We start from the raw sequence: 12,237 nt of genomic DNA on the forward strand, positions 1-12,237 counted from the left end.
TGAGGTTGTGTCAGTCACCTTTCAGTGTTCTTGGCTTCGTGTGTGGGTATCAATTATGACTCCCACCTGGCTCAGGCTTGAGTCTTTGTTCCCTGACAGCCATTCTCCCCTCCACGCCCCAACCCACACATCTTCTACCTTCCTGGAGACTCAGTAAAGCAGAGCTGAGACCACCGGGGTCACAGAGTCTCCAGGCAGCTGCTCGCTTCTGCACAGTTCCCTCTCATTCATGATTCTCTCATGTTTGGCCCTTTAGACTTTCCTTATTCTTTTCCTTCCTTAGCTATGCATTATTAAAGTTGTATTTAGCATTTTTTTCCAGCATCTTTTTGTGTTTTGAACTAGGTAGTTGTTTTCGGGATATCTGTTCCTCATAGTGCACAAGTAGAAGTCTCTCTAGAAACTTGCTATCTGTCCTTCGTTTAATTCCACTTCATCTAGTGCACCTTTTTCTGTTCTATTCATACCCTACCTTTTTTCAAGAACAATTTGAGGTAGCTTATGAAATAGACAAATGTAACAAGTTAATAAGAGTTATTAGGCAAAGCTTGAAGTGGAGAGAAGTATTATAATCATGTGAATGCATACAGCTGATATGATATTATGGTTGTAAAATATAGCTATGAGCTTCCTCATTTTTAAAGTGAAGAGGAAAACATGATAAGTTTTAACTAGGATTGAACATTTAATTTAGACTGCTTGGGTATTTTCCTGGTATCAGATTTTGAGAGATAGGTTTTCTGTGGGGCCTTATACATGGGGCAGTGGTTCTGAAACCCTATGCATCAGCCTCACCTGGTGACATTTTAAAAATACAAATCCAGGGGCCGGCCTGGTGGCGCAGCCGTTAAGTTCGCACGTTCTGCTTTGCCGGCCTGGGGTTCGCCGGTTTGGATCCTGGATACAGCCCTACACACCACTTGTCAAGCCACGTTGTGGCAGGCGTCCCACATATAAAGTAGAGGAAGATGGGCATGGATGTTAGCTTAGGGCCAGTCTTCCTCAGCAAAAAGAGGAAGATTGGTGGCAGATGTTAGCTCAGGGCTAATCTTCCTCAAAAAAAAAATAAAAATACAAATCTGGGGATCCCCACCACCACCGCCCCTTGCCTCCAGAGATGTGAATTCACAATGACAGTTGGTACTCAGAAACAGGTGCTGGTAAAATCTCCCTAGATGATTCTGGCAATCAGTCAAATTTGGAAACAAGTGACATAGACAGTACTCTCGGTAAAATAATTGAATGTGGTCTCAGTGATCTTTGACAGCAACTCAGAGTGGAATTCGTATCACTGTTTCTTATCAAATCTTTGACAGTAACTGAAAGTCAAATTAAAATACACTTTTTTCCCATGGAAAGCAAACCTGCAAGGGGCTGAGGTGCTGCGGGTCCCAGCACAGCACCGTCTTGTGACAGAATTTGACACACTTTCAAACACTTGAGCTGTCTCACACGAAAGATCACTTCTCTTAACTCTTAACAGGAATTGATTAGAATTCATATCAAAAGTATACTTTCTAATATAGTTCTGAAGTCTCTATATCCAGTTCTGTTTAGAAAGATAGATCTTTAGGCTTTAGAAATTAGGCAGGTATTAATAAATTCAAGAAACATTCTATAGTGAATATTAATGAGCTTCACATTAGATCCAATAATTTCACGTTGCATACAGTATATAATATAGATTACTTTATCCTGAGGTTCTTTTTCCGAGAAGATAACACCAAGTATCTACCGAGCCCAGAGGTGAGGCTCTCATAAAGCATCTAGTTCTACGCAATATATTTTCCTAAAATGCCCACGAGGGGACAGAGCAGGCGAATGCACCCTGGATACCTGAACAAATTGCCCAGTTGTCTGAGGAATTCTTTGATATCAATTTGAATGCTGTAGAATATCCACTACGGGCAATGGTTTTTGTTTGTTACAGTTAAAAATCCCTTCTTCTGGAAGACAGATAGAGCAAATGTATTTTTAAGTGTAACTTGTTTCAAGATGATAAACCATGTAGGCACATTTACTTGTCTTCTTATTTGAAAACAGGAGACAGGCTGTTGAGATTTCTTTGCTTACTTAAAACGGCTGTCTGACCCATCCTTGCCTGCCATCATTCTAACGGTGATCGCAGAATGCAGATTTCATAACTGGGGATTTTACTCGGCTCTACTTGCTCTTCACAGAATCAAAAATCAAAGGTCAATGAATGAGTAACCAATCTTTCTTTGTTCTAGATAGATTGTTCCTAAGGTGAAAAAGTACTGTGATCAAAGAGTATGCTATGACGTTGAGTTGGCTTATTTTTTAAAAGTAACATACAGTGCAAGCACTACCTTACACTAGCATGTACAATTGCACGAATAAAATGTGAATTTTGCTATTGTGTATTCTAACTTTAATTTTGTGTATATTTTCAAGCTGCTGTCCTTTCATCCTTACAGAAAACAGAACACAACTAAGTGGCTTAAACGGAAAACAAAAAAATTATATGAAACCTAAATATTTAAAATACTGCTGTGATTAGACTGAATATCTTTCTAGGGAGATTAGAAAATCATAAAGATCTTGTGAATAAAAATAAAGACAATGTGGTCAGATTGGCAATTTTGCAAAGATAAATGTTACTGTTACCTTAACTTCAGGTATTTTAAATAACTAATATTGTTTTTTCCCCTTTGTTTAGGAAAGTAAGTCTAAACCAACAACCTTGAAGCCAATAATTCTCAGTGAAATTGTTGATGCTCACAAAAAAAAGGTGAGGGAAGTGACAATGAGAGAGAGCGTGGCACCTACCGAGCACCGCAGACTCTATGACAAGTATGACTTTTTGGTTACCAAAAAGGCTGAGCAAGATGCTGATGCTTTCCTCGCAGAAAATCATAATTACGAGAAAATAATACAGGAAATTCGCAAATACCAAAAACTAATAGAGGAAATACAGTATACATCCAGAAAGGTAATTGACCTGTTTTGTACTACTGTTCTCTGTGCCTCATGATCTTTTCTCAGTTTTATTAGGATATATTTTTAGACCATACTGTTGAAGAATTAGAACATTGCTATCAACAGGAAAAATATTTACTGAGCTGCTCGCTGTGCCAAGCGTTGTGGCACGTCCTGGATATGCAGAGGTAGTCAAAGAGACACGGTTCTTGTGCTCAGAGTGCGAACATCTCCTACAACTCAGATTTCTAAGTACTTTATTTATTTTGAGCCCTCAAAAATTCTAAAAACTTATGTTTTTTTGCTTTGGTGTTTATAAATCATTTGGAAAATATGGTTATTAGGCCAAAATGTGGTTACTTTTGTTTAGTAGGACACTGGTGATTTAAAATTTTCTTCTTTTGTTCTTTTTTATATTTCCCAAAATTTCTGTCATGGATGTATATTATTTTTTTGTACAGAGAAAATATAGCATTTAAGTCCCACACTATTTATTTAGCAATAACTCAGTCCTCTGAAGTTTTGTGTCCATTATTGTCTTGAAATAGAATTAGCTTCCAAGGCAACAAACTCTTCAAGGAGACTTATCCAGAAAATAGTTGTAAAAATCCCTGCCTGTATCATATTTTTAAAAAACTCTCAATCTTGTTAGTTCACACACACACAAAATCAGTAGTATGAGGAAGGTAAAACTGTGGGAATCTTTTATTTCTTTTCGTGTTTAATAGAGTTTTGATACTTAACGTTGCAGACTGTTCGTTTAGGAATGTTTGAAATGCGCTGTGAGGAATTAATCAGAGCTTTGGTGAAGCGAGCAGACGTTATCTGTGGAAAACTTATCGCTAAAATGTTCAGAGATCATCAGGAAGTAAATACAAGGTAATTATGTGATATTATTATATTTTTATTTTGGGGGGAGGATGTTAAATAGAAACAACTGTTGTTCAACTAAAATAGTGGATTAGAGCAGGGTCATGAATGACCCAAAAGAAAGATAATGTCAATGTATTTTTACTTGGCTTTATGTGTTATTTCATGATTATTAGTATTATTTGTTTTCACCGCAAATATGCCTTCCCAATTGTCTGAATTAAAGTGGTATTAAAATGTGTGTGCATTTCATTTGCACAAGTCAGATGGATGTTCTCTAACTTCAGATTTTTAAATTTGTATAATCAATACACAAAATTGGGTTTTCAAAGCAGATTTACACAGTAGTTGTTTTAGTTCCTCAGGGACCCTCAAATTTGGAATTTCCATCTTACTGTAATTACCCTTCAAAGCCATGGGAACTTGTCTTAACTAAAAATTCATTTGTTGAGTAACCTGGAGATTTTAGGAAAACTGACTCATGTTAAGTAAACTTACAGAGTGCTGATGTGCAAAGCAGAATACCTATTTTTTTAAGACAAGAAGTGTAATCAGTCTTCCAACAACTGGTGCTAGTGTCACTCTAGGAACCTCTTTTCTGGTATCAGTTTCATGGAAAAAAACCCAAATAATCAAAAAAAATTTTGTAGTTATGGTATTAAATAGAATATTTCTTTCAGGCTGTATCTAAGGCTGAAGGAAGCTTTATTTACCTACCATGTGTTAGGCACAGAGTTAGGTACTTGGACTCTAAATATGAGTAAAACTGCTGAAGGAAGTGATGGTGTTGAAAGGGAAATAGACATACAAACCTGCACATTACAATAGGGTGCAGTGAGCACTGTGCTGAGCCACGGAGGTAGAACAGAAAAGGAAATGAGTGATTTTCTTTCAGGGTGGAAGTTGGGGGAGAGGGGAACGCCAGGGAAGGCTGCAAAGGGGAAGTGATGTGTGAGTTCATTTTGAAGGATGAGTAGGAATCTGCTAGGTGGACAATGTGGGTGAAAGAATTCCAGGTAGAGAAAATACTATGTAGAAGGGAGTGAGGTATGAACATGGCATGGTGTATCCCGAGAACCAGGAGGGGTTGGCGTTGCTTTCCCACACACTGTGAGGGAAGAGAGCTGAGGGGTGACGCTGAAGAGAGAGGCACCACATGAAAGAGGACCAGGACTCGCGTAGCTTATCTAGGAACCAGAATCACATATTCACTTAAAGCACCTTTTCCTCTAAAAGTGCTGGAAGGATAGTGAAAATGTCTTTTACTTGTAGCTTTTCATGCCAGGTGAAATATTTATTTTAATTTCATAGCTATTTTCTCTGCCTTTTAACTACCCTCTGAACTCATGCCAGTTCTACTTTTTCCCCTTTTCTCCTAATTATGCTTCTCACCAGACTCACTGGATGGACTATTAGAGGAACCATTCAGTGTGAAGACCCTCAACTCCTTGCCCTTACATGTCCATGAACCCCTTCATACCTGTCGGCCCACATTCTCAGACGGCAAGAGTCTGTCACACCCATTCAAAGTTCCTATGAGCTCAACCTCATTGCATCCCATCCCTCTGGAGCTGGCTCCCCCAGCCATCCCCTCTGTATCACATTTTAAATCTCTCCTTTGCTGTTGATTCTGTCTCTAAAATTTGTAAACATGTTCAAAACCCTCTTCCATCTTCAGACCCCTCACTTCAACCCAACATCATCACCATGCTGTTTCTCTCTCCCTCACCTCTCAGCCACTCTTCTTGAAGAAATTTCTACATGTTTTATCTGGACTTCCACTTGCTCTTTTTTTCTTTTTAACCTCACAGTAAGTTCATTATTTATACTGGCTGCAACCCAAATCAATAGGAAATATTTGCATATTACCAGAAATTTCTGAGCATACAGGCCCATTTTAACCGTTCTCTCCAAGTAGGGTTAATGACTCCCTTCCTTTGTACCATTTTTTTGGTGCCATCTCAAAAAATCTCTGGTTGAGCGCTTAAAATTCTAGGTTGGATGTGATTGTTTATGGTCCTGTCTTCCATACTGGATTGTGAACAGGCTGCGGACCATTGTTACATCTTGTCCATTTCTGTATCTCTGTCAGTTAATCCTATAGTTGGGAATGCAATAGATGATCATTAAATGTGTATTGAATGAATAAGTAAATGAACACAAATTTGCTTTTCATTCATTAGCTGTCGTATAGGTAAGATAATCTAACTTTATTTTTCATGTAATGGAACATTTAAATCATCTATAGGAACCTGTTTAGGAATGAAATTTAAATATATAAGATTGATTTTTGTCTGGTGTTTCAGATTATGTGATGAATTTGAGAAGATAGCTGAAAAAGCTCTTAGCACTCCTCCAAATACAGCAGAACTGATGGAAATGAAGGTATTGCTTCTAAATTCTTTATAGTTGTGGGTGTAAAAGTTAATTGTTTTTCTTTTTTTGCCAGCTTTTATAAGAAGTTAATTATTGACATGATAATACAATAACAAATCCCTGCAAACGTTAACACAGAGGCTTAAAGTAATGTTGTTGTTTTATATACTTAGCTCATGAGTCTGCAGTTTGGTGGTTTAGGCTGGGTGCTCCTGGCCGGTTCTGGTCTCATTGGGGTTACTTACTCAATTGGGTCAGCTAGTTCTCTTTCGGGTTGACTAGTGCAGCTATCCTCAGCAATTGGACTCTGCTCCACTTGTGTCTCAAACTCCAACAGGCTCACCTGGGTGTGTTCTCATGTCACGGTAGAGGCATAAAAGCAAGCCCAATTGTACCAATGCTTTTCAGGTTTCTCCTTGTGTCGCATAGCTAACATCCCATTGGGCAAAGAAAGTCACGTGCCCTCAGAGTCAGAGTGAGATACCAGAAGAGGTGAGGTACTGGAGCTGTCAATGCAATCATCTACCAGGATATTTTTGAAAGCACTATTAATAATTATTACCATGCTAAAGGCATAGAGCAGTACTGTCTTGAGCAAACTGTGTGGTCGCCCTTCATTTTCTTTTAATCAACAAATATTTAATTCTTAAGTAATATTTTGTTTTCTATAGCCTGTCTTTTGTTATACATTAAAATTTTCTGCTGTAGTTTGCTGAAGTGTTTTATGTTTGAGCATAGGCTTTATGGTACTGAAAATATTAGATAAGTGTCACTTTCATCATTTTTCATGTTCCTGCTGTGCTTGAAGTCTACCTAATGGTGAATAAAATAATATAAAACAACTAGTTGATCACCATTTTATTTTATTCTTTTTTCACTCTTATAACGTTAAGCTTTTGCAAGATCTTTTTTTTCCTTTGCTAACATTCCCAAGATCCAAAATAGAACCCTTTTATTTTTAGGCTTTAAAATACTTAAGTGTACCCAGCAAAGCATGTAAAATCATTCAAAACTTTGTATAGGTAGGAAATTGCAAAAGGAGTTAAAATGATTTTTGTACATTCTTTAAATTATTCACTTAAAAGTTTGTCAAAATCATTAGAACCAAATTTTACATATAAGCCTCTAACTAAAAGAGTTCCATTTTCTTTAAAGTATTTGTACTTGGATTGGGATTCTTACTATGTGAATTTATGTGTCCGATATACACACATGCCTAGATATATTCTCTTTTAGAATATTTGTATATTATATATTAGTTGTTGTGGGACATTGATACTTTGATTATCGGTGATTATAAAGATAGCTGGAGAATTCCCTAATTGTAAAGTCTTTTGGAAAGATGAATATTCAGTATGAAGAGCGTAATTTATTTACCCTCCTAGCCATCGCTGAAAATATTTAGGAATTTGGGGTTGTTTAGTGTCAATTTCTATTGTTCATAGCAACTTTTAACAGAATTAGTAAATAGGATTCATTAACTGGTGTTAAAAAATATGTCTGTACCTTAAAAACATTTATTCCTGCAAGGGCAAAATAGCTTCTCAATTTATTTAGCACAGAAATCAGTCACATATATCAGTAAGGAGAAATAAAAGTCCAGTTGTTTACATAGAAATATCATTAACCATATTAGAAAAATATATTTTCAGCTAGGCATTTTGTTACCTGTGGAAACCACCATGGTTTGCATCTTATTTGTTTGAATTTGCAACTTAAAAACATTTGGTCTAATTAGAAAGATATATCAGTGAAAGAGTTCTAGGCAATGTTGCTTGTTTTTTTCTTTTTAATTACAAAAGCAAAAATTTAAACAATATGGGATTGTACCAAGAGAAAAATAAAAGTTTCCCTTTTTCCATAATTTCTTTCTTTAGGGTAATGATTCTGTTAGTTGAGGGTGAATTCTGCTCTCTCCAAACTTATATATAGTGATATATATGATATATTGTATATATAGTGATGTATATATATATAGATATATATGTATATATATAACTAGAGAGAGAGCCAGAGAGATGGAGATTAGAGATTTCAAAGAGCTTTAACAACGTTTTTTTAAAAAGAAGTGTGTACTTCCTAGACAGGGAGGAGGGCGTAAGATGGGGAAGGTGAGCACACTGGTTGCAGGTAGCGGCCAGTGTTCTCATTTTTCAGTGGGGTAGCAGATTTCCTTTGGCGTTTATATTATTAAGATATATAAATAAATTAAGATGTATCAAAAGAGCTTTGAGGGAGCTCTGCGTATATATGTGCATACACATGGGCATGTGCATAGGTGTGCACGCACACACCTGTACATTCACCCGTTCACACACACAAATAGATTTGTTTTTGCAAAGGCAGAATCATGACTCTGCTGCAAATTATTTATTTAATAATATGGCTTCTCTGTATTTCTCCTACTAGGTAGCTACGGCTCTTGCTTTTTCCCAAAATCAATAGCCAGTTACCCCAATACGATTTGTTAAATGATGTCATTTCACTCCTACTTTGCAATGCATCTTTTCAACACTGAATTTCCATACGTACTTGGATCCATGTCTGAACTCTCTCTATGCTGCTCCGTCCTCTATTCCTGGGCCAGAGCGAGAACTGTCTAAATGACCATATCTGTGTAGTATGTTTTGATATTCGGCAGGGCTGGTCCCCATCAGTTTTCTTTTTCATGATTGTCTTTACTTCTGATTGTCTTTACTTGAGTAGTTACTATTTCAGAGACTTTTAGAATTATGTCATATTTAATTTTTTCACATGCCATTGCAATTATGATGGAAATTGCATTGATTTTATAGACTGATTGGAGGAGAATTTACATCTTTACAATGTTATGTCTTAACATATGTTTCTATTTTTATTCAGAACTTTCAAAATGTCCTTCAATAAAGTGTTATAGTTTTCCTTGTATAGATTTAGCACAGTTCTTGTTAAACTTGCCTGCAGTTATTTTTTAGTTTTTGTAACTGAGGAAAGTGTTGCGGCTCTGGTGTCTGTTGCAAGTTTGCAATTTTACGTTTGTTGTGGTGGTTATTTGATTAATAATTGTCTCCCTCAACTAGACTATAAACTCTCTGAGGGCAAATCCCACCTCTGGTTGTTGTCACACTGAATTGCCAGCACCCAGCAGAGTGTCAAGCACATAATAGGTGCCCATAAATGCTATTCTGAAAGAATAAATGGTCTCTCAGATGGCACCTGCTTCATATCTTCCAGAAACCCATGGCATTCTTCTCTGGTTTTCCAGTGCTCTTTGTGTATTGTTTAGTATTTTCTATTTTTTCCCCTGCTATTTTAGTAAAGGTGTTTGGGATGGATGAGAAGTAAATTGGGCTGCAGTCCCCTCTCTGGAACCAAAAGTCTTTCCTTCTACCAAGTGTGTACATATTTATGCAGTGTATTTCCACAGGCTATTTTTCAACATGAGCTGTTCATTGAAATGCCGTCTGTAATTTTTGTTTTCCCTCAGGCTTATATTCAGAAAGTAGAGACAACTGATATGATTGAACTGGGACAGAGATTGGTGGATTCTAAAAACTGCCTTGCCTTCCTCATTGAGTGTGCCAACTTTTCTCCAGCAGACATTAGGCTAAATAATAATGTTTTCCAGTGGTATGGAAGAATGGAAGAAATTTTTGATGAACACAGGAAAATTGTTAAAGAGAAAACAGAGCAATATCAAGAAGGTCTTAAGGTTGGCATCACAGATATTTTTGAAGTATTAACTTCTTACATAGCATTGGCAACTTCTATTTCACAGGTCATGTATTTTAGCTTTCTCATACTATAAATCTTAGTAGAAGTTAGTACACATATTTCTCATACTGTAAATCTTAGTGGGAGATAGTACACATAGTGGATTGTTGTGGCATCATTTCTTGATTTGTCAAGGGAGAAAACATTTTAATATATTGCCCACAAGTGACCATTAATAAAAGTACTATTTGTCTTATACGGTTTATAGAACTCTTTTGAGTTATTTTATTTTTATTATTTAACATCAAAGCTCCCTTGGTGTAGAGTGCCTTCACACCTCGTAATTGCTCACACTCACCTACGTTTTGTGCCCAGAATCATCACTCTAACTCTAACCTCTTTTCTTTTGTCCTACATGTAAGATGGTTTGTGATGTTCCTGTCTACTGTCCAGCATCATCTCCTAACTCTCCCCACTCCTTGCATAACCCTGGGCAGCTCCTAGGTCCCCGCTCCCCTACCTCTCGTCTCTTGTGCATTTTCCCTGTTGCTCTAGAGCTCACCCCTGCCCCGCACACATGCTTGTCTATCTAGCACGCTCGGTTGGCTTTCTGAGAAGCCCTCTCAGTCAGACCTCAGGGCTGCTTCTCCTCTGTTCCTGTTATACTTTTAACACATCTCCACTGGACCAGTTACCTGATCATTATGTTATTATTTTCATGTCTATCTCCCTGTTAGACGGTCAGCTCCTTGATAGCAGGGCCATCTCATGTTGACCTTTTCTCTATTATCCCTCCTGGCCAGCACAGTGCCTGACACACAGGCATGCTGTGAGCACTCCATAGCTATTGTCCGAATAAAAGACTTAGGATTTTCTATCTCGTTTTACAGATGAAGAAACTAAGGTTCCCAAAGGCGGTGAAACTTGTTCCACATCAGCCAGTAGAGATGTCCCTTGATAGCAAGCCTAGCCTCTTTCTACCATGCTGCAACAAATACAGTTAATACAAATACAATTGGCAGAATATGTTGTTTGGAGAATAAATGACAGACTTTAAAAATAGCCTTCATTTTAAACTGTAGTCTATATTTTTATTTATATTGAGGCCATTTCAGAATGTTAAAAAACATATTAGACACTTTAAGTTACACCATAATAGACTCTTAGAAAATTGGTAGGTGGCCCAGAATTATCTATACTTTATTGTGAAGTATACTATTCTAGAAACTGCACATAATGTTGAATTTTTCCTCTCATTTCCCTTCTCCCACTGGGCCAGAGCAATAAATTTGACAGGAAACTGAAGGAAAGAGGACAGAAATCAACCTAGATAATCTATAAAATACAAAATCTATTTTTGAATAACCTAGATTTGACTTTTGAATATTTTATTAAGAGCTCTTTCTTTTAGAACCATTTAATTTGGAATACCTTACCAATGACAAGTTTGCAATAAGCCTCTCATTAAAAAAACACACACCTGTTTGATATAGGAAGGCTACAGTTTTTAGGCTGGAGTTTAAATCTGGATTTATTTACCTTATACGTTTTTTTGTGAAGAGAGCCCATGAGACAAGAAAAATAACCTTGGAAAACTTTGTTTCAGCATTGCCAATTAAAGAGATATCTGAATATCAGAATGCAATTAAAGAAATTTGTTTTTTCCAGTTGTTGTAAAAATGCCACAAATGTCTTTACATCCCTTAAAAAACTAGAGTTTTCTTTTACCCCATACTTGATGATTTTGAGATTTTTCAAATGCTTATAAATCATTTGTTAGCATAAATTCTTTAGCGTACTAATGAATATCATTGTTTAACACATTCTTACTCATTTTATTACAGCTTCTTACATTGACAGTACAAGGGTAAACTTTCTCTAATTTGTGAATTACAGGAATCTTGATCCATTAGTTTCAAATTCCAACTCCTAAAAAAATTCTGCTTATTTTAGATCCCTGTCATCTTCCAGGTCATCCTTTTCTTTATATTTTGCCAGAGACAAAATATAATAATAATTCTCATAATCCTTACAAATATTTAAATTTTCTCTTGATGCCTAGGGGTTTTAACTTTTCAATAGTAACAGCGGATGTTGTTTTTATCAGCTGCGGTGTGAACGATTTGTGGAGGAACTGGAGAGTTATGCCAAGCAGTCGGAAGAGTTTTACTCACTTGGGGATCTTCAGGATGTACAGCGGTACCTGAAAAAGGCCCAAACGCTGAATGCAAAGTTGGATTTAGCAGCAGACAAGGTAGGATTAAAACATTCTTAAGAGGACGAATTAGTGCAAAAGAAAGAACATTGAGTTTGTATTGCATATTCACCTTTAAGAAATGGGTTCAAATATAACAGTTG

General features: G+C 36.7%; 1 protein-coding gene across 1 annotated transcript in view; it reads left to right on the forward strand.

Annotated features, from left to right (window-relative positions):
- Nucleotides 1-12,237, forward strand: part of LOC124233445 (dynein axonemal heavy chain 7-like) — a 234,964-nt gene that overhangs the window by 50,395 nt on the left and 172,332 nt on the right. The window contains exons 13-17 of the mRNA XM_046650549.1: nucleotides 2,681-2,953; nucleotides 3,692-3,819; nucleotides 6,117-6,195; nucleotides 9,653-9,877; nucleotides 11,987-12,133. Of these exons, the coding sequence (XP_046506505.1) occupies nucleotides 2,681-2,953; nucleotides 3,692-3,819; nucleotides 6,117-6,195; nucleotides 9,653-9,877; nucleotides 11,987-12,133 (852 nt within the window). The remainder of the gene's footprint in view (nucleotides 1-2,680; nucleotides 2,954-3,691; nucleotides 3,820-6,116; nucleotides 6,196-9,652; nucleotides 9,878-11,986; nucleotides 12,134-12,237) is intronic.

The sequence above is a fragment of the Equus quagga genome, unplaced genomic scaffold (assembly GCF_021613505.1).
Source record: "Equus quagga isolate Etosha38 unplaced genomic scaffold, UCLA_HA_Equagga_1.0 203_RagTag, whole genome shotgun sequence".
In the NCBI taxonomy this organism is placed as follows: domain Eukaryota; kingdom Metazoa; phylum Chordata; class Mammalia; order Perissodactyla; family Equidae; genus Equus; species Equus quagga.